The sequence below is a fragment of the Manis pentadactyla genome, chromosome 14 (genome assembly GCF_030020395.1).
Source record: "Manis pentadactyla isolate mManPen7 chromosome 14, mManPen7.hap1, whole genome shotgun sequence".
Taxonomy (NCBI): Eukaryota; Metazoa; Chordata; class Mammalia; order Pholidota; family Manidae; genus Manis; species Manis pentadactyla.
In genome coordinates, this window is record NC_080032.1 from 39,427,247 (window position 1) to 39,449,059 (window position 21,813).

Consider the following 21,813-nt stretch of genomic DNA (forward strand, 5'->3'; position numbering starts at 1 on the left):
CAGCAGGAATGACCAAACCCTAATTACATCAACCAGTCCTGGTGACAGCACAGTTCACTCAGGCATGCCTTGTTCCCTCTCGGTATATTTATTTATTTATTAAGAAGACGGTGGAGTCTGGCTAATGCAATACAAAACAGTTGTTTCTGCAAAGAAACATAATCCATGCATTCAAGGTGGTAATTCTACCAACATTCCCCCTCCCCCCCATCAAGTCCAATTTAATTGACAAATTGGAGTGGTGATTTCACACCTGAGAGTCTTTCATGTCTGAACTGCAGGATAAAGTTCATGGTTGGTACTGCCCTCTGCTTAGTTACATGGGCTTACCAGTGGCCCCCCTTATGATCATTGGAGCACACACATAAAGTCCAAAGTATTTAACCAGTTCATGTCCAATTAGCATCAGTTACGTTTCATTCCATTTCAAGACCCAGGCCTCCTGATGGCAGCTAACACAGAAAACAGAGCTTCTAAAAGTACAGAACATCTATCGTAAAGCTTCTAAATTCAGTCTCTGGCAACCTGATCATCCTTAATATAAATTAAAATAGGCAAGGCAAGTAAGTAAAAACAAAAATGCACCCAACAAACTCTAAGAGACTTTGGTTAGCCACCCTATACCTTTCCACACCCTTCTTTCATTCTATACTCAGCGATTAAAACTTTGAGCTCCCCACCCTGGCTGTCCTATCCAGTAGGGAATAATATTTCAGAGCCACAAACAAAGAACAGCTCACCAGAAAAGCCCCTGAAATTGTAGTCTTGTGCCTGATAACCACTGTTAAGATCTCCTTTCTAACAGCCTTGCCCATCTGCAAAGGACTTGACCGAGATCAGGAACATTTAATGCTCCGAAGTAACAACAAAGGAACTCGAGTGAAACTGTTCTCTCTCCTTAAAAGAGAAAGCCACAATCCTCGCTGGTTTTCTGCTTATATTCTCCTCTGCCTCATTAACTCCACTGGTATGTTACTAATTTCAGGGAAGAAGAAAGAGGTGATAGGGGTGGGGGGTGAAATAATAATTGCCTTGCCTGTTTCCCATCCCAAGTGCAGAAGGATACGACACTGATTGCCAGACTGTGGGTTGAGCCATACCTTGGTTTGGAGATACTGAGGATAGTAGTAAGTGTACTGGGGGTACATTTGTGGCTGATCCAGGCGTTTGCCCATGTAGCTGGAATCCTGATCTCCGAGGCAGGGAACTGGATGACAGGGTATAGTGCCCCAGGCCGAGCTTCCTCTTAAACCACTATTCCTGACAGTCCCAATGACTGATGAGGCTTCGGAGAATCCTCGTCTTCCACCACTCGCTAGTTCCAACACAGCAAGAATGTAAAAAAGAAACACACCAAAAGAAAAAAAAAAAAAAGGACGGGGGATCGGTAGGGGAAAAAAAAACCCCACACAGCCTCCCCAGATCTTGCCTGCCTTCCCCCAGTTGTTGGGGTCCACTTGGGACGAGGCAGTTTGTTCCCTACCAGGCTGTCTGTAGTGATGTCAATTGCCAGCGTTTGTAAAAGGGGGAAAAAAAATCAAAGTCCTTTTAACACAACTCCGAATCCTTGCAGATCAGCTTCCTGTCTCCTGTTTGTTTCTTTCTCCACCTTAAAGAAAAGGGGGGGGAAAAAAAAGAAAGAAAGAAAGAGAAAGTAGAAAAGGAAAACAGGAAAAAAAAAGAAAGAAAAAGAAAAGGGGAAAGAAAAAGAAAAAAAAGGGGGGGGAAAAAAAAAACCTTGCCCAGCTTAGTTGCTGCTGTCTCCCTCCCAGAGTGACATGGTGTTCGGGGCTTGTCCTGTCCTTTCATTCACTTCCCCTCCTTCCAGCCGGTGGGTGGAACCGAGAGAGCCTCTCCAGGGAGCAGCGTACGCAGTCCAGAAGGCTGCAGTATTTCCTCCAAGAAAAAAAAAAATAATAAAGGCTGCTTCAGCCCCTGCTGCACGCAAAGTTCCGATTCCCTCTGCTGGCTATCTCGAAAAGCAGAGCGATTCTCGCAGCGAAGCTGTTGCCGCGGCTACTGAACCCGGGAACTCAAATGCTGGCGGTGGATTATTCCTTATCCTTCCCTCCATCTACCCCGCACAAGAGCTGCCTTCTCTTCTTTTCTTGCCAAGTTTCAAGGTAAGCCACTCTGCTGAGCAAAACACAGAAGAGCATGGGAGGGAAGGGAGAACGGAGGGAGGAAAGACGCGAAGAGGGAAAGAATTAAGGCAGAGGGGACTACCCTTCCTGGGTAAAACGGAAAAAGTGCGTCCCGTGATGCTTTCAAACCCTGTTAACACATTAAAGCCAGCTGTACCCAAGACCTGGTTTAGAAATAACCTTTCACTTCTTTGAGGACATGGAGGATGCTAAATATTGAAGAAATTTGAGAGTCTGCTCCGGGATAACTATTAGCAAGCTATGCATCATCAGAAAGCAATGAACAACTTACTGTAGCAGAAATATTCATTCTTGTTATTACATCCATTTCATAAAAATCCAAAGAGGTATCCCCTCAGGTTTGTTTATGAGCTTCTTGATAAATAAAACCACTGTGTCTCTCATTGTCTAGCTCTTTATGATTGTTTTGATTCACGGATGCTTTAATCGTTTTACTGATAATTGTCCCAGAAAAAGAGAATAAAAATCATAATTACTTGGCAGAGTTTTTCCCCACCAATAATAAGTAATATTCTGACATGGCTATCAGCTGCTACATTGTAATACAAATTGTTTCAGAGAAAATATATTTCCTTAAAGGGTCCCTCTTCAAGACGGGAGAGGCTAAAATTAGATGTGCCAGCTGTGTTTTGCTGAGAGTGCTCACGCATGCCCAAAGCGTGGGCAGCTCAATATTGAGCTTCTCTTTACTTTGTCAGGTCGGCTCTGTTCTCTCCAGCCCAGAGTTGCCTTTGCAAATAAAAGGTCCCTGGTACGAATCCAGCTTCCCAGTTGAGAAGAACAGAGAATTGGGACCCCATGGCCAATACAGTGCCCATCCAACCCTGGGGCAATTGGCTTCATCCAGGGGTCTGGTTATGGCAGCTGTGCGCATGCGTATTCCCTGGAGAAAGGTAAGGATGATGGGTAGTTTTATGTTTGACTTCTGATGACGATTAGAAGGCAGGCAGGAGAGAGGGAGGTTGGGAGTCAAGAGCCCTAGTAGCACTGTAATTGAGAAAATTAACTCAATTCCACAAATGTTTAAATGTGTTATTCTGGGCCTCAGTGATCCCATCTAGAAAATGGAAAGACAATTTACCTAGCCAAGAGTGGTAAGCAATCAGATGCTAAATAAAAATCTCATTGATTTAAACATCCTTCAGTGGCATCTCAGACATTGCTCAGACAAAGTCCTGACTACTTGGAACAGTTTTCAAGACCCTCAAAGTCCAGCTGCTTTCTCCAGACTCGGACGGTTAACACTGCTCCTCACATTCTACACTTGAATCACACTGACCCGCTTTTAGGGCCGCAGTGTGCTCCCTCCGGGCCTTCTACCACTTCCCATGCCCCGAGGAGTGTCCGACCCCACCTCCACGCTTGCCCTTTCCCCATCTTTCAGTTCTCAGCACAGAGAATACCCACTCAGAGTAGCTTTTCCTGAATCTCTGCTTCCCCACACCTTAGATTTGACCTAATAGAATACTTGTCCTATAGCACTCTCTATTAATTGCTTACTTCTTTTCTGATTCTCTAAAAGCATCAGGAGAAGCAGGAAAGTAGGAGAACCCGTTATTTTCATTCACCTTCGTATTTCCAAAAATTGTCATGGATTCTGGCTCAAAATGGGTGCTCTGTAACTGTGTGAAGAATATGATATCCTCAACGTGATAAACAATTCTAACCCAGCCCATGTCCTTCTCTCAGTCCATTTCAGTTCATTTCCGAGTGCGGGGGATGGAGCGATACCCAGCCCAGAACAAGGCCCTTCCCTCGGAGAGTGTATATTCCCGTGGAGTGATAAGGTGATGAGTCAACAGGCAGTGTAACATCAGGTGATAGTGCTGCTGAGAAATATAAAGCTGAGTGAAAAGAAATCGACTTACAGGGTTTCTATTTTAAATGGGGTAGTCAGGAAATGCTCACCAAGGAAGAGCTCTGGGGTTGAGGGAAGGGTGTGGTCCACGCACTGGGTGCTGGACCAGTGAGAGGCCTTAGCGTGAAGCCGTGGCTCCCACGGAAGCTGCCCTGGCTCCTGTCCTGCCCCTGCTGCCTCTCTCTGCCTCCATTTCCTCAGCCCTCCTGTGTCTGCACACATCACAGAGCTGTAAGAGAATTCATCAAGACTAACATGTGAAGCATTTATAACACCTTGGAACCTATTGGATCTGCTCAATAAATATCAGTCTGCATGTGCGGAAGAGCATCCGAGACAGAGGGAACAGCAAATACAGAAAGTCTGGCAGCAAGAATGCATCTTTGGTTTGCACAAGACATGGCACAGGGACTGGAATGGAACCAACGAAGAGCCAAAACTGTAAAATGAAGCTGGAGAGGTACCGGGGCCAGAGCATCTGAGTCGTGATGAGAACTTGGTGGGGAAAGCCAAATAGTGTTAATAGAACAGCCAGGACTCTCTGCTGGCTGTAGCTCTTGTCGTCTTTGACTGCAGAATGCTGTCCTCCTAATGTCCGATCGACATTCATCTAAATTCTAAGACCTGTAAGATCAAGATCCTAGATTGCTTCTGCCAGTTTTTCCTCTATGGACAAAGGACATCAGTATTCTTTTATTAATAACTGACCTAGATACTCCTTGAAGGGAAAGGAATACTGTCTTATTTACCAATCAAAAGTCAAATAAATAACTCCTCAACCAAGCCATAGCCCACTTAAATGTAAAGTTCCAGCATGTGTTGCAGCTATCAGCAATTTCTACACAAATTGCCACTTTCTAAAATGCTATTTTAGTTCATGGATTATTATTATGTTCTGGGCATCAACTGTCATTAGCCTAAGCACATTCATTGAACATTTATAACTTTCCTTAAATAATACAAAGATGGCTTACCTTTCATGAGAATTGTACAATCTGTGTTTTATTTATATATTTTGTTTTTTTCCCTCAGAGATACCAGTAGCCATTGCAAGTCAGAAAGCAAGATATTCATTTCAGAAATAGCTTTTATATCATGTCAGCTCTGTGGGAACAGCAGCAATTGCTATTTAAATGATCAAGTTAAGAGATACCTAGTTGAAGGCATTCTCTAAATCAGAAGTCAGCTGTATCCCATTTGCGGACTACATCAAGCGGCATGGATTCCTGTAGATTCACCTGATCACAGTGCAAACTGGAGAGGCACTCATTTAAGACACACACTTGGCTAATAGATTGAGATGATGGCTCAGACATACCACCTGGAAGTAGAAAAGTAATGGTACTTAAATGAGGGTCATTTGGGTAAAGATGGAGGACTTTCTTCTGGTTTGCCCTTGACTGATCCACTCAAAGAAGAGCTGGGTCCTCTTTGGGTGATTTATGTTTTAAATTACAAAGACTTAGTCAAAAGCAAAAAAGGAACAGTAAAGATATAAGGAAAAACCATGATTGTACTATCTTTGAAAGCAAACATTCTATTCAATCTTTAAGAAAAACATTAATGACCTTGAAAAAAGAAAAATATATATAAATATATATTTTAATGTTGGCATTTCTTGCCCTCTTTATTCAAATTTGTGAAATCCCTTTCCAATGCAGCAGTTGCCAAAGGGGTATTAAACATAAAAATTTGTTTTAAAAAAAAGGACAAGATAGTAGAGTTCAAATTCCAACATTAAAGCAGTCTAACAACTTACCTCTCTCCTACTGGAGACTTATCAGTGGTTTAAGAAAATACCTGAGACAACTTAGGAGAAAGAATATTAGTGATTCAAGCATGTGCAGTCCGAATTTAAACTATAATCAAAGGTAAAAGTATAAATGTAGGTACAGACAATAAAAATTGGCCTTGGAAGAAACTGCCAAGCCTCAGGGCAAAATTATAATGGACTATGTAATTCAAGACAGTTAATCAAGTAGAAAAGCAAGAATAATTTAAAACAATGAACATTATTAACTTCAACAAAGTTGAAGATTGAGCATCTGCTTTGTGCCTAAATAATCAAGTGAACCAATATAATAAGTATTATCACCCTTGTCCTCAAGTACACTTAGTAACTCACTCTCAAACTACCAGCCATTCATAAATGACCTTAACATTTTTCTCATATTTGAGCACCAATTCATAACAATAGTTATTAAAAGTTTTCTTTAAGTTAACTTCATTTTTTTCTGGAATGCATATCTTATTATAATTCCAAGCAATAATAGACATGAATGGTCAAGTTCATTTAGCTTCTATTATATAGTTTTTTAAAAAATGCACACTATCCTCTCATTCTATACACATTTTTCATAGCATTTAATGCTGTTGTAGGAACATCTGGTTCTTTTTAACCACTAAGATTACCAAGATCCCCAGTTCTCTATTTCACTGAAAGTAGACAAGACTATATGACTTGCTATAGCCAATAAAATATGAAGCAGAGTGACATACGTAAAAGCTTTCAACGCTGCTGTTTGATCCTTCTTTCTGCCCAGTCTTATTTGATGCAAGCAAGGGCCAGTATGGAGGAAGCATGTTGGAGGGTTGAGAACAGCTGCTTTGAATAGTCACCTGGACCAGCCATTGACTTGTCATGAGCAAGAAATAAACCTTTATTCTATTACACTATTGAGATTTGGTGACTCGACACAGCATCACCTAGCCCACCCTTGCCAATATGACATTATTTATAGTTTGACTCTATATTTGTTATTTTCTTGTTTGAGTATCTCCCCCACTAATACCTGAGCTCCTCAAGGGCAAAAAACTTACCTTTTTTGTTCACTGTGATAATCCGAGCACCTAGAACAGTCCTTGGGATTTAATACACACTTAATAAATGTTTGTTAAAGAAATAAATGAATAAAATATTCATCCAAAATTACTTATCTATCAGTGGTTAATGTATGATATATGAAATAATAAAATGGGAAATGAGACACATGCAAAGTTAAAAATATTAAGTTCCCTTGGGTGGACACCTGTTACATTAATGAGTGTTCAGAGGAAGAAAAGGCTTTTCTGTACTATCTGGAGTGGTCCCTGGGATATAGAGCAGACTAGTTGAGAAAGAAAGAAGAAGGAGAAGATAAGCTAAAATATTGGTGACCTATTACATACTTGACACTCTACCAGAAGTTTATAAAGTTCCCTCAGTTAAAACTCACAAACACCCTGAAGGTAGGTATGATTTTTTCATACTTCACAGATGAGAAAATGGAGAAAGAGAGGGTTTACCTACCCTACCCAAGTTTATCCAGTTATAATATGGTAGAAGAATATTCCTGACTCATGTCCATATGGCCTGAATCCAGGCTTTTTCCTATGCATCATTTCATGGAGATCTTAAATGCTTTCCTCCAAAATTGGATGAGCCAATGTTTGTGTATAAAACAGAAAACTCATAGTATAGAAGTCCTAAATAAGTCGGTGTGTCTTCCAATAGCATAAACTCTATTTGGATGACAGGTGTGATGGTTAATTGTGTGTGTTAACTTGGCTGAGCTATGGTGACCAGGTGCCCTTCAAATACAAGTCTAGATGCTGCTGTAACCTATCTTTAGATGTGATTAATATTTTAATCCATAGACTTTGAATAAAGTAGATTATTCATCATAATGTGGGTGGGCCTCATCCAATCAGTTGAAGGCTTTAGAAATAAACACTGAGATCATTCAAGAAGGAAGGAATTCCATCTCTAGACTGCCTTTGGACTCAAGATTCAACACCAACTCTTCCCTGGATTTCCAGCCTGCCCATTTGACCTGCATTTTTGGATTTATAAGCTTCTACAATCATGAGCCAATTCCCTAAAATAAATCTCTCTGAGTGTAGGTATATATACATCTTACTGGTGGTGTTTCTCTGGACTAATACAACAGGTTGTATTAGTCATAAAATGAAAGGAAATATATCAGTGATGTATGTCAGTGAAATGAGCACCATTACACATTCTTTCTAAATGTTTATAGTCCTTTGTAATACAGCTTAGCAAAATACAGAGCCTTAAAAAATCTTCTTTCTTGTCACCCAGTAATTTCAGCTTTAGGAATCTAAAACAGATCATCATTATATTTCTAAGAATAAGTAACTGGAGAACCCTGAATGTCCAACTCTAGCTGGTGACATAAAAAATAGTATAGAATATCATTTGACCATGAAAATATGTTAACAATATGGGAAATGTTTAAGTTGAAAAGCCAGTGAGGGGAAAAAAAACACAATACAACATTGTAGATATAGTAGATCTTCAACTATGAAATATAAACTTATAGATAAGAGAAAAGAATAACAACAACAGAAGTTTTCCTCTGTGGTAGGGTTACTGGCGATTTTACTTTCTGATAAATTTTGGTATTCTTCAGTTTGTCTTAAAATGAGCATGTCTCATTATTTAAGATAAATACTATTTTAAAAGAAACTTTTACATAAGTCTATTCCTAAGTATGACTTTTATTATCAGCTGACTGGAAATTTCTAAACACCCAGAGGTGACAACATCAAAATAAATGACATGTGTATTTTAAATAGCCATTTCTTACTTATCTGAACCAGACATCAGTTTAAGAAAAGTTGAAGTCTCTCTTTAAAGTCTGAGAGCATCAAATCTATGTCCAAAAAAATCAGTACTCTCATTTAAGACCTAAGAACAAATATTCTCATTTAATGAAGAATAAGAGCTACCAATTCCAAAGGATATATCTTTGAAAAATTAAACTGCATGTTTGATATCTTGATCTGGGTGGTGGTTACATGAATATATGCACATGCCAAAATTCATCAGCCATACACTAAGATTTGTGCATTTCATTGCATGTACCCCAATTTAGAAAAAGGTCTCAGATGTTAGAAAAAACAGTAGAAAGGAAAATATAAAGTAGATCTGCGTAAGTATCCAAGACTTTCATTTTTAACATCAGCTAATTCTTTCTTCACCCTTCTAAGGTTCTCATAAATGTATTTGTAAAAAATATTGATGCATCTCCATCAACTTGTTAACAATATCGTATATGTAGCAATAGGGATTTTATTCTTTGTCTATACCTATCACTATGTCTCCCTATATAATTCCCTGAAATAATTCTACTTTTTTCAGGGTATTGAGCCAATTTCATCCTGATGTAGTTGGCAATTCTAGGTGCCTTCTTCCGAGTGCACCTTCTGCCATAGCTTGTGCCATCAGTGGACCAGAACTTTGGAAAACACCAAACTAAAACCTCAAAGCTGAGTAGCTGATTTATCACATAGGAAACACATTTTTCTAAAAGAAGCATCATCACTTTGTATTTACCATCCAGCTTCCAGCTGCCAATAGCTAAGCAAGTTGGATCAATATGGCCAGATTTGATTGGCTGGGCTGCTTCTTTTCTAGAAAAATACAGTTTCAGACATCCAGGCCAAAAGGCTACTTCTAACTAAAATTACCAGGTAAAATACAAGACACCCAGGTAAATCTGAACTTCAGACAAATGATGGATATGTTTTTATCATGTCTTAAATATTACAAATGATAAATCCCATGAAATATTTGGGCCATACTTTTAAAAATTACACCATTGTTCATTCTGAGATTGAAATTTAACTGGGTATTCTATATTTTTATTTCCTAAATCAGGCAAATATACTCCTAATTGATACATTGAGACAGTTGATGGGCCTTTCAAAGGATACAATTGTGAGAGAGCTCAAATTTAATGGCAACTGGCAATGCTTAATATTTTCAATCCTCTTTACACTCAAACCAGGTAAACGAAAAATGTCCCCAAATTGTCTCCTTAAGCTACCTAAACTACAGTCACGTTCCCAATATGAATGCAAAACAGTGTTCCAGGAGCTCTGCTTTTGTTATAATCAGAAACTTGATTCTTTCTCTTTAGCATGAGGGAAAAATTTAAATTTTTTTCTTAAATTGTTATTCAATACAGTAAAGTGCCTGTCAAGAATGGCAGATGCCCAGACCCGCATCACTGGTATCAGAAAGGTCCAGTTTAGAGAACAAGACAAATGTGCAAAACAGGCAGATCAAGGACCATGCTACTCAAAGTGTGGTCCACAGACATGGGCTGGTCTGCACACTTTCATGTGCTTGTGCCCAGCAAGAACAGGGATCAGGAATAAATGCTAGAAACATAATAATTTGTCAAAAGAATTTTATATCTCTTGTGTTTAGGTAATAGAAGTTTGGACTTGTGTTTTGAAAGTCTGCTTTTTGCATTTCATTTTCCTAGTAATTTTTATTGTATTTTACAGAAATATCAATAGGAAAAAAAAGGTCAATTAGGAAAAAAAAAAAAAAACAGAAAACCCCAACTTTCATGACTGAAAAGTGCTGACCTAGAAAATACATGATCATCTTATTTCCTTTCATTTCCATTTACACAATTCTAGTGGTGGAAAAGCTGCAAAGGTGGAAAGACCTGAAAGAACTATAAAGGGAAATTTTAGTTCCCTCAAATTTACTTTCCTTGTTTTCTTATTTCACTCTCTTCCCTTTGTCTATTCCTTACCCTCTAACCCATGCCACCTTTCTGCCCACAGGAAAGATATTTAAGAGTACCACACCCAAAGGTAGGACATGAGCACCTGGGCTGAGAGTGACGGATCCTGGCAAGATCGACTCCCCAGCCGGAGCCTCAGTTACTTGTGGGTAACACATGTAATTGGGTCATTTAACATACCTTTCTGACTCCAATGTTCCACAATGTCACATGCACTTGTTGAGCAAAGATAAGACTGCATTCTTTTGTTCCCAGGGTGCACTGGTTGGACCCCGGAGGGGGAAGGAGAGATTCGCACCAATGGTAGAGTCAATACACTTGAACCAGAGGCTTTGTGTGACTCCCAGCCACTCCCAACAGCTGCATGTTGGGAGGCCCCAAGTCCAAAAATAGCCCCACAAATTAAGATTTGCCTTCTAGAGATGACCTCTCCGTGAGCAGCCCTAGATCATGACCATACAGTTAGCCTGGCAATTTTTCCTGTACCTGGAAAAGAGTTCAGTTCTTGGAAGTCTAGATGCACCAACCATCCCAATGAGGGGCTTTCAATATTCTGGATGTTTATGCTCATTATGCAGTCAGGAAACATAATTATTCGTTTTTCTTTAAGGAAGTTTACGACTGTAGGTAATAGGGGAACATAAATGTACTGACTCTTTACTGAGACTCGTAAATGCTAAGAACACAGACAAATTATTGTCACTTGGAGATTTGTTCTTGTAGTGTAGAATCTTCATTTTTAGCAATTTAACTACTAAAAGTTTACCCACCTTAAGGAAAATTATTTAGTAGGAAATAAAACTTAGCACCTATTTCATTTCCTCCTCCAACAACTTTCAGCCTTTCAGACAACCAGCTTTCACGTGAAATGTGCAGAAGGTGGCTTGTTATATGGGGCTAGTAAAACTAAGAGGTAATTAGTACAAGCTAAACCTCTAAATAATAATGCCAAGTTTTTAGATTCACAGAGTTCTGGATCAACATTAACTAATAAGTTCTTTGTTTTCTTCTGTGAGAGATAAACTCTGTTAGTCACAAATTATCCAGAAAGATATAAAATATAAAAGAAGTTAAGAAATCTGTTGTGGCTGATTAGTTTTAAAAAAAAATGGTGAAGCTCAGGTCAGAATTTAACAAGTACAATCAAATGCTTACACCTCTTTAGAGTTAAGAACAATGTTCATTTATGGCAAAGATGAGCCTTTGGTTGGACTGAGCTCATCATAGGGGAATTTACGGAAGGTTGAGCACTGTGGTGAAACTATTGTGAGCCCCTGGGACTTTAGGACTCCTGGTCTCCTACTTTAACTGCCATGGTGACCAGTAAATGGTGATATTGTGTGTGTGCTGGTGGTTGGAGGTGGGATGGAGGGTGGTGGGCACAAATTGGCTGCAAGTAACTCAGCATGTAGGTGGCCTGCCCTGGCTTCTTCCCACCCACAGTGGACAGCTGCACTGGATTTGACAGCTGTGGTCATTCCCTCAGGTTCCCCAGCACACAGCCTCTTGATAAACAAAGAGTTAAAAGTGAACCACCCCCCAAAAGATGTTTTGTTTTACATGCTGAATAAGGCCCCTTACCAGCTCATCTCTTTTCCTTTCTCTCTACACCCAGTGGGCAAGAGAATTGAGAGCTTTTCAGGATTAGCCACGTGGCGTCAAATGGTCCCTTGGGGGGGCAGTGCAGAGACGACACCCTGGTACCTTGCTTGGGGAGCTGCATGTTGTAGCGCAGGGACAGCACATGTCCAAAAAGCAGCTGTTGGAAGAGGAGACACCTGGCCCAGACATGCCTCTCATTATCCTTCTCTTAGGCTGGAAACTTTTAAGTTCCCAGTCTGTAAAATGGACAAATGATTGCAGGGAGCAAAGGGAAGCAAGTGTGATGGATCCCTGTGAAACACGGTCTGGTGTGAGATGCCCATTCTTCACCTTTCTCTGATGAGGGGAGTGGGTGGCTTTTGCCAGTGCCTGGGTCTGGGTTAGTATGGACTCGAAGACCAATCCTTCTATTCCTTCTGGAAGAAAGGTACTCGTGTTCCAGGGACAGGGAGATAGGCAAGGCGTCACTCTGTTAAAGTGGACACATGCATCCCATGGTTCTGACATGCAAGCATCACCCAGTAGCTGTGAAAGGCTGTGCACCCACCTGTTTGTTTGCTTTTGCTGCAAACTCTAAACATTAGTTTAGTTTCTTGGTGAAGAAAGAATGCTGTGTCATGGTCCCTAGGAAAATCATACAGCATTGTTCCATCAGTAGTAATGGAAGGATATATCCATTATGACCAGGGATAAATGTATTGAATTCAATGTTTGGTTTGGGAGATCTCTTTCTGTCAGTTCCAGGATAACCTATTGTCCATTATGCCATGTGCTCACTAAGGGGAGCTGATATAGAAATATTTAACCTCCCCGTCCATAAGCATCCCATTCCTCCCAGAGCAGGAGAGGGTTGATCTCCTTGAGGCCTAATGTTATTTATTGTCCAGTGAAGGGACATGATTTTTGTACCAGGTACAGTTTTCCTTTAGTATGTTTTTTCAAGTGCCTGTCTTTTAAATGACTCCTTGAACTAAGATCCTGACCACTTGCCCTTGTTAAATATCTGGTGATCCTTTTCCCCAACAGATGGGAAGGGCCTCCTGATATGCCCCTGGCCTAATTTCAATTTGGGTAATTGCATTCTGTCGACTTGAAATTTCCCCACCAGTTTCATCTGCCTGGGACATGATGCCTCATTCTCAGTCCCGAACTGCCTGGCGTGCCATTGGAGGCCAGGAACAGCTGGTACATTCCACCCCAGAAGTGGTTACATTTTTGCGGCAGGTGCAAAGATTTTCTACAGCTGAATATAAATTCTAACCTAGGAATAAGCTTCGTGGATACTTGTTATTTTTCTGATGAACATTACCAGAAAACAAAAAATATAAAAGTATCCAAAACATAAATATGAATTGGGGGGAAAATACACTTTCACTAAAACCAGTCTATCATATGATCATTTTGCACACCATGAATCTTACAATGCTGCTAGATTGAATTTGGACAATAAGGATAAATAATTCACTTAAAGCAGACAACCATTCCGCTTCTGCAAAAATGTTATGCATGTATGTGTGTGTGTGTGTTTACGTGTGCACACTTAACACACGTGTTTGTGGAGGGTTGGGGTTGTGTGAATCCAACTTTTACCTCCCTCTGGAGAGTCTTTTTCAGTTTGGAATAAAAGCAATTTTCCCCATGAAACCTCATCAGGCATCCTATGCATACTTCATTTGAGTATGTACCACATTTAATTGTAATGAGCTTATCTCCTGTGCCAAACTGGAATATTCAAAGGTATCCATTTCTTTCCCCTCAGTACCTCAAACATAACAAGTACTTAGTAAATGAATTAAAATACAGACTACATAGGCCAAACACCTAATTAGTCTTAAGCTCTGATCCCAAAAACATTATTTCTGAGGATTAGAAATTGTGGGGTATTTTTTTAAAGGTACACAAATGGACAAAACTCCAGGAATTCTGGTGGCCCATGTCACCTCCCCTTAGTCACCTCAGCTCTAGTGAAGAGTTCCATGCAAGCAAAGGCTCACCTAGCACAGGGCACCACTCCCCAAGCAAATGCCCAGTACCATCTCTCAGGGGTGGTTTCCAGAGGGGCAGGACCTGGAGGGGCGGGGTGACTGCACCGAGGCAACACTAAACCTGTGAGGGACAGGAGATGGATGGATGCTTCAGGCAGACAGTTCCGCAGTACATGAGAGAGGTGCTTCCTCAGGATGTCTCAGTGAAACTGATCCCCATCCATCCACCTTCACTTTTTTTCCTGCAGATTTCTTAGCAGGGTCCTTGACAACACACCATTGTACTAGACTTTCCTCCTTCATTCTCTGCACTCTCTCTCTCTCCTGCTTCAGGGAATCATATCCCAAACAAACCACCAGCACCCAAGTCCTTACCTCAGACTCTGAATTTGGGTGACCCCAAACTCCGATGACTTAGGACATCACCGCCCAGCCAGTCACAACAGCAGGTGACCCACACATGAACATACAGTGTGCCATCCTTCTGCCATTCATTTCCTTTTCCTCTCACAGAACAGACAAGCAATACACCAAGAGCCCCCAATATATATAGACTGAAAACATGGTATGCTATGTATATGCCACAAAAGGGAGGGACTGACATTCGATGTGCATTCTGAAATATGAAGCATTTTAGCTCTAAATATCCTATCTCAGCAGTGACTCAGAAGTCATTGCCAGAGTCTCATAACTAGTGGAACAGTCCAGAGTCTGTCTCCATTTAGCCTCTGCAGGTCGCCATCAATTAGCTTGGGGCCCCAAACCTCTGTAGGACTCGAGCTGACGTGAATCCTAATCTGTAGCATGTGATTACCATGGTGATGCCATCGGCACGCGTTAAGTTTTACGCTGTCTTGGCTTTTGGGGCAAGTAAAACATTTATTGAGGAGCACCCTCCTCTGCCATCCTCGGTCAGCGCAGATCATCTGCGGAGAGTGTCCTAACCAGCGAGGAGGGCTTGAATGAAGACTGCAGCCCACCACTGGATGCTTCCGCAGTACATGAGAGAGATGCAGGCGGTGAGTGGACTGCAGGGAATTCTCACCATTTTTAAGGCACTGGTGTTCAGGCCTCTGACTTCCACAAAGTGTTCAAATTGCGGCCACTTCCTGACTCAGCACCTGGACTGGAGCAAAGGTGGACTGAAGGGCCCCAAGTCCCTCCGTTTGGGGAGAGGACTCCAATACTTTAAAAGTTGTATTAGAAAAGGTCCACGAGGTACTTGGACTAGGTTTCTTTGATTTTTGTAAAATTGACAATTTTTTATCTGACTGTAAAAGCTCTACTTTTTCACTATAAAATGCTGAGAAATGTAAAGTTATATGAAAACAAATAAAAGTTCACCTATCTGATTGTATCTGATCCTATCACCCATAGGTAATTACCTATTATTATTCAGTCTTTTTGCTTCTGGCTGTTTTCCCTATGAATAAATGAATATATTTCTCTCCCTATGCTTATCTCTTTATCTCTATCTCCATATATGTGAGAGCTGGATAAAATCTTTGTGTTTTTGTGCAACTCATTCTTCTAATATATTGTGAATATTTTATTTGAAAACACCATTTAATGGGGACATACTACTTAATTATGATATTTTATGACTGTTGATAGATGTATATAGGTTGATTGATGTGTGTATATATATATGTTTTGGGGTTTCTCCCCTTTTGGTGTGTATTCTGGAATTCCTTTCTGTAGTAAGAGGCAAACACCCTTAAGTAGATGGTGCCATGGTCCATCACTTAACCATGGCGCGCCATCCTTTAGTGTGTTCATATCTGCCCTCATGGTCACAAGATGACTACAGTAGTTCCAGCCATGTTACCATCATCCACCAATATCTGGAAGTAACTTCTTTTTCCTCCTATATCTTCTTAAAAATATGAGAAACCTTTAATAGAAGCATCTGCCTCCAGTTGTCTTCTCCTTATGTTTCATTAGGCAAAACTGGCCACATGTAATTTTTTCAGTCATTCATTGATGAGGTAAATGGAACTCTCATGATAGGCTTAGACTACACAAGACATACCACCCTTCTGCCCCTAGGACAAAGATCATTTCCTCATAACAAATGGCTGCATTTGGCTGAAGAATGGAGAATGTCCTAAAGACCAAAATTGGAGCCCTCCAGAAAAGAATGGGGCAATTCAAGGGGAATTAATTTGGGTAGACAAACAACAATTTGTCTCCAATAGCAAGTAAACTTATTTGGTTACCCAATTCTTTTCCCTGATCATATCATCTCTCTGATTCACCACCTAGACACTTTTGTTTTTAAATCAAATTTTTGCTGGTTATCCATGAATGTCCAGGAAGCAATTACAATGCTAATGAGTTTAAGGTCTTGCTCTCTTTGGGAGCTTTTCTGTTCTAAAAGGGAGTTCTGGCAGATCTAAACATCTTCAAGATCTGTAAGAACAAAGTGAAGGTGGTATGGCCAGCAAGAAGAGATTCAAGCCCCCAGGCGATCCCACCACCTCCTCGCCTCACCCCCTATCTGCTCTCTGCTCACTCTGTTGCAGCCACGCTGGCCTCCTTGCTGTTCCTCTAACTGACCAGCACACTTGTATGCTGGTGCCTTGGCATCTTACCTCCCTTTGCCTGAAACCAGCTTTCTTTAGATAGCTATGTGTCTTAATTCCTCACCTTCTAAAGCTCTCTGAACATGTCACCTTATTAAAGAGGTCTTTCTTGATTATCTTATATAACACAGCACTTATAATCACCTGGCATGCAATGTCTGTGCTCATTGTCTTTCTTCTAAGCAGATAGTAAATTTCATGAGATTAGAATTTACCTTTTGTTCTCTGCTGGTTCCTTTGAGTCTACAACAGTGCCTTAAAAAAAAATCACAGGCATTCCATAAACATGTATAGAATGAGGTTTGGTTGTATGGTTATTTTGGCAATGGGAAACTTAGATGGCCACTTCCTTTTCCTTTACCTGGATGACAGCAGAAGTCAAGTGGGACTGAATCCCATGCAGGCATCTTTCTCTATCATAACCAGTGGTACCCATAATAAGTCCAAATAAGTCAGTATTTTCCTTTTTTCCACCTACTTTCTTCCCAGGCAAGGTTTTCATTTGCCAGGATGAGCTTATGTTGAAATCTGAATAGTATCAATCTTTCTAACAAGAAATAAAAGGCAAGTCCCAATTTGCAGTAGTATGACATGTCCTTAATAATATTATCTAATTAGTAAATGTGTTTCAACTCTGATTAAAATTTATTTAGTATGCCAGAAAAACTCATAAAAACATATCTCAAAGCCACAAGGACATAAGGTAATATAATTGTTCTAAAGTAACTTAAGTATGCTACTGTATGACTTGGAGTTTCCATTCAATATTATAGTTGAGATAAACACACATGCACACACACAAATTGCTTCAGAGATTTCCAGGCCAAACAGCTATATGTACATGTGGACATAATTACCAACATGAAACTATGAAAAGGACTCTATATATAAACTGTGTATTAGAGTCTAGAAAAGAACACACTAGGAACACACTAGGCAAAATATCCATCCAACACATCAATTCATAGGAAACACACTTGGAAACCTATGTACCACACAGCATAATGATTTCTACTGGTTGTGGTATAAACATACAAAACTGAAAGGCAGGCAACCAGACCATAGGCACAGGGAGGTGAGGGAATCACCTGAGATAAATACAAAAGAAATTCCAGAAGAACCTAGGAGCATTCAATATCTGCCTGGGGACAGTGGTGGTGGGGTGAGGGGTGCAAAGCTGGATCCCGCCAGCATCTTCTGGAAACCTTGAGATAGTGGAGACCCCAGACAGCCTGCATAGGCCTGTGCTGATTGAACATAGCCCAGTCAGTGTGGGAGGGGAGCCCAGTCAGTTTAGCAGGTGTTCAGGGCAACTTCTAGTTTAGAATGAGAGCCCCCTTGCCTGGCAAAGAACAGGGTTCTGTCCATCTAACCCTTGACTTCCTCAACAAACTCAGAGAATGAACTCTGGCAAATCCCCCAAGCTAAAGGGCTCTCAAGTGAGATATAAGCCCAGCAAACACACGCAGGGTTCCTTCACTGAAAGGCTTCTGCAGGCTGCCACCCAGTCACTAACAGAACCCATCTTGATTCTCAATTCTGTATATTGGGCAATATATCCTATCTGTAGAATGCTATATAACTTTTGTTTTAAATATCATATCCTCAACTATTATTTAAAGCTGTAGAATATCCTTGTGTCATGATATACATACTGTCTATTAAGTGAAAAATGCGTACACTAGTAGTGGTCAAGGATTAAAACCTGAAAATACTTTACACACATCACACACAGGTACCAGATAGATCCACTCCATTATGGTAACAGTACCAAAAAACTTTAAGATATTTTTATTCTTTTATTTCATGTGTTATAGGAAAAGAATTTTAATAGGCCCTTTGCCCAAAAGATATCCAAAGATTTCCAAAGAATCTAAACGTTACCCATCACAACTACCACACTGGTCTGAACCACCGTCATATTTTTACCTGGATTACTGCATTGGCCTCCTGGCAGGCCTTCTGCCTTCCATCCCCACAGTCTATTGACTGTACAGAAGCTGGAGTAACTTTTAAAAGTGTAAGCCAGGTTCTGAGGCTCAAAACTCTCCCCTGGCTGCAAATCACACTCATTTTATACACCTCTCCATTACTTTTCAGACTTCTCCTGCCCCTGCTCTCATGCTGACTCTAGTCCAGTCACACTGGCCTTCTCTCTGGTCTTCAGACTTGCCGAACACCTGCACAGGCTGTTCCTATGGTCTAGAACACGCTCTCATTAAATAGCACCATCTTAAATCTTCAGTGTCACCTTCTTGCCATTACCCCCAAACCCCCACCTCTTCCCTCTGCTGCACTAAGGCTCCCTCACTCTCTTCCTAAGGCCTTGTTGCACAGGTGCAGAGAGTGAGGTTCTCCTAGACATATGATGCATAGTACCCTCTGAAACTGCGTGCAGTGTGAAGACCTTACTTTATTTTTCTTCATAGCTCTTATGACTTTCTAGCATACTGCATCATTGACTTTCTGTTTCTGTGCTTAACTGCCTATCTCCCCCCATCAGAAATTGCTCCATAAGGGTAGGAACATCTAGTGCACTTACAGCCATCAATTCCTAGAACAATGCCTGGCACATAGTACATGCTAATGAATGAATGAATCACAGGGTAGCAGAAATAAAAGTCTTCTTTAATTTTCTTCTATAAATGACCTATAGTTTCCCTAATATGTTTAAAATCAGAACAATTCATTAAAAAGAAAAATGTATATTACTACTACTCATTTCATTGCTCTTACTCTTAGCCTGGAAGATAAACTTCTTCTGAACTCAAACTAAAAAAATCAACAAAAGAAGGAAATGTATTTAAACTATTGTTGAACCAAATACCCAATAAAACTCATCTAAGCCCCATAGTTATTTCCATGGGGTTTCCCCACTCCCACTGATTTTGGTGTAGTTTCTGATCAATCATGATAGTGGGAGATGACCCAATTTCATAACATCTGAAACTATTCCATTTTTCTACAGTACAATTCCATCATGGGCCAAGTCGAATGGTCCAGCAGAGAGATGCCCTCACCTTCTCTCAAAAGGTTATCCTTTCGGCTTTCTTTTAAGGTATTGTTTCTTAGCAGGAGAAAAATTGAAGCTTATATCTAAGGACAAAACTGTATGATGAAAACTTTTTCCTGTTACCAATCCTTCTACCCTTATACAAGGGAGAAACAATTCTGAAGGCTTCAGCTTCTGGTTCTAAAAATGTTCATGATTGCAGAAGAATTTGAACCTATCTGTAAATCTGCTTTTAGGTGTTCTTAAAAATCAGTTTAGGCATTAACCAATGGAAAATGAGATCATTTGTGAAATATCTCAACGCTGACTCTCTGACCATGGTAGATAAAACCAAACCAACAACAACAAAAAACAACAGATGAGATTCATTCTTTGCCACTCTCTGCTGTATTTAACATTGCAGTGAATTCCTCTGTAATAAACAACTCAAAGCTGCTGAGTAAAGACACACCAACCAGTGAGGATAAAATGAGTCTAGTCAGATTAAAGATGGCGGTGTGAGAGGTGAGACAGAAACTTCCTCCCCAAACCACAAAGACAGTTCTGGCAGTTTGCAAAGAATGTGAATGGTGAATAAGGTGCCTGTTATCTCTGAAAATTAACTTTGAAAGCAGAGCTGGAATAACAAGATAAGGAGCCTCATTTACTTTGCAAGGTATGGATAGGATTCCTCTGAGTCCAGGCCTCCATTGTCCTTAACATACTGGAAGGCACTGTCCATTAGGCCACCGTTGCAGCCCTCATTGCCTTGAGATGGACAGCAGTCCACCAGGTTCTGCTCACTCAAGGGAACAAGTTTACCAGTTTTCTGGAACATCTGTCCTTTCAGGGAATCAGTTGCACTAAAAGCCCAGCAAGAACCATCCCATGTGACTTTGAGCAGGTCCTAGCCTCTGAGACCCTGGGGCACCGGGCTAGCTGCCACACACCAGGTGCTGAGGAACCTGCAGAGCCAGTGCCCGGGCAGCATGAGTGCTCATAGATGCGCCCACTGCAGCCCTGAATGGTCCTTCATGGTGGTCTACCTGGTGCCCACCACCTGCAACTGTCCATGGGTGGTCCCAGGTGCTGGAAATTCTGCCATGCTCTTTGACCTTTGGTGAGGTCTCCTGGGGGTGGAGAGGCAGCTGCCCTGGTGGTGGAGGGGACATTGTGGCACATGCCCAGGTAACCTCACAATTGCAGTTGCTGGGCAGCTAGCTCAGTCTGTGCTTAGCCTCAAGAGGAGTCAGAAGCAACAGAGACACTCTCCTAGTTTCATACTCTATTCTCGGATCCTTTGGCACACAGTTGATTGTATGGGCAATTTCTTTTCTAAGTTCCATGCCCCACCCCGCTGCCATCCCCAGCCCCGCTGTCATCATCCTCTGCTTCTCCTGCCCAGGGACACTGCCCCTCCTGCCAGGGAGCACCCCACCGTTCCTGCACCTGCCGACTGCCCTGGTCACAGCCTGATCCATCCAGATCGTGTGCCGCTATCAGGGGGCTTTTCCATCCAGCCACGGAGATGATATCCTATGCAGCAGCCCAGATGCTCCCCTCTGGGCGTCCTGCCTTGATGAACTGGGGAGACCCGCCACAGAAGCCCACACTCTCAGCGTGTAACTCCAGGATATTTGGACACTTACGAGCCAGGGGCATCCCTTCTCTTACAAGGTGAAAATGTACTCTCCTGTGTTTACTACCTGAGCAGGTAGCCAAGGCTAGGAAGCCAGTGCCAGCCATTCACCTCCCACTTCCTTGCCCAGAAGGGGAGGTCCACATAGAGCCCGCAGAAGGGATGACAGAAGAGAAGGAGGATCACATAGAGCCCACAGGGCAGGATGATGAGAACAGGGGCCCCCATGGCAGTAGGGATTTGTCGTCTACATCTAGGCCCCTAGACACCAGCAGAGTTCTCACCTCCCTGGAGTGTAGGCCAGGGCCTCCGGACTGCCATCCTAGGCCCCCAGAAGACAGGCTCGAGGGAGACCACCCAGCTCTCTCAGGTGAGCTCCTCCTCTGAAGACCACAGAGCCCCCGCTTCTTACAGCCCTTCTGGAGACGTTCCGCCTCCTGGG

General features: G+C 41.5%; 2 protein-coding genes across 21 annotated transcripts in view; one reads left to right on the forward strand and one right to left on the reverse strand.

The window, feature by feature from the left end:
- RBMS3 (RNA binding motif single stranded interacting protein 3) overlaps nt 1–21,813 on the reverse strand; it is a 1,308,700-nt gene that overhangs the window by 677,159 nt on the left and 609,728 nt on the right. For 4 of the 17 annotated variants that reach the window (XM_036886185.2, XM_036886191.2, XM_036886184.2 and 1 more), the window contains exon 1: nt 1,101–2,334. The exons of 12 other annotated variants lie outside the window; for them this stretch is intronic. In XM_036886185.2, coding sequence (XP_036742080.1) covers nt 1,101–1,175 — 75 coding nt within the window. In that variant the 5' untranslated portion in view covers nt 1,176–2,334. Of the gene's footprint in view, nt 1–1,100; nt 2,335–21,813 lie in introns of those variants that run through there. One more of the 17 variants, XM_036886193.2, reaches the window with a different exon arrangement.
- Nucleotides 1,779–21,428, forward strand: LOC118912767 (uncharacterized). 4 transcript variants are annotated; one of them, XM_036886196.2, is made up of 3 exons: nt 1,779–2,123; nt 2,864–3,058; nt 7,660–7,921. In XM_036886196.2, exons 1-3 carry the CDS (start codon nt 1,779–1,781, stop codon nt 7,687–7,689), a joined length of 570 nt encoding a protein of 189 aa, XP_036742091.1. In that variant the 3' UTR covers nt 7,690–7,921. The 4 variants fall into 4 exon arrangements, with proteins under 4 accessions (XP_036742091.1, XP_057347389.1, XP_036742089.1 ...); XM_057491406.1 differs by lacking the exon at nt 7,660–7,921 and adding an exon at nt 4,225–6,936; XM_036886194.2 differs by lacking the exon at nt 7,660–7,921 and adding an exon at nt 3,855–6,934.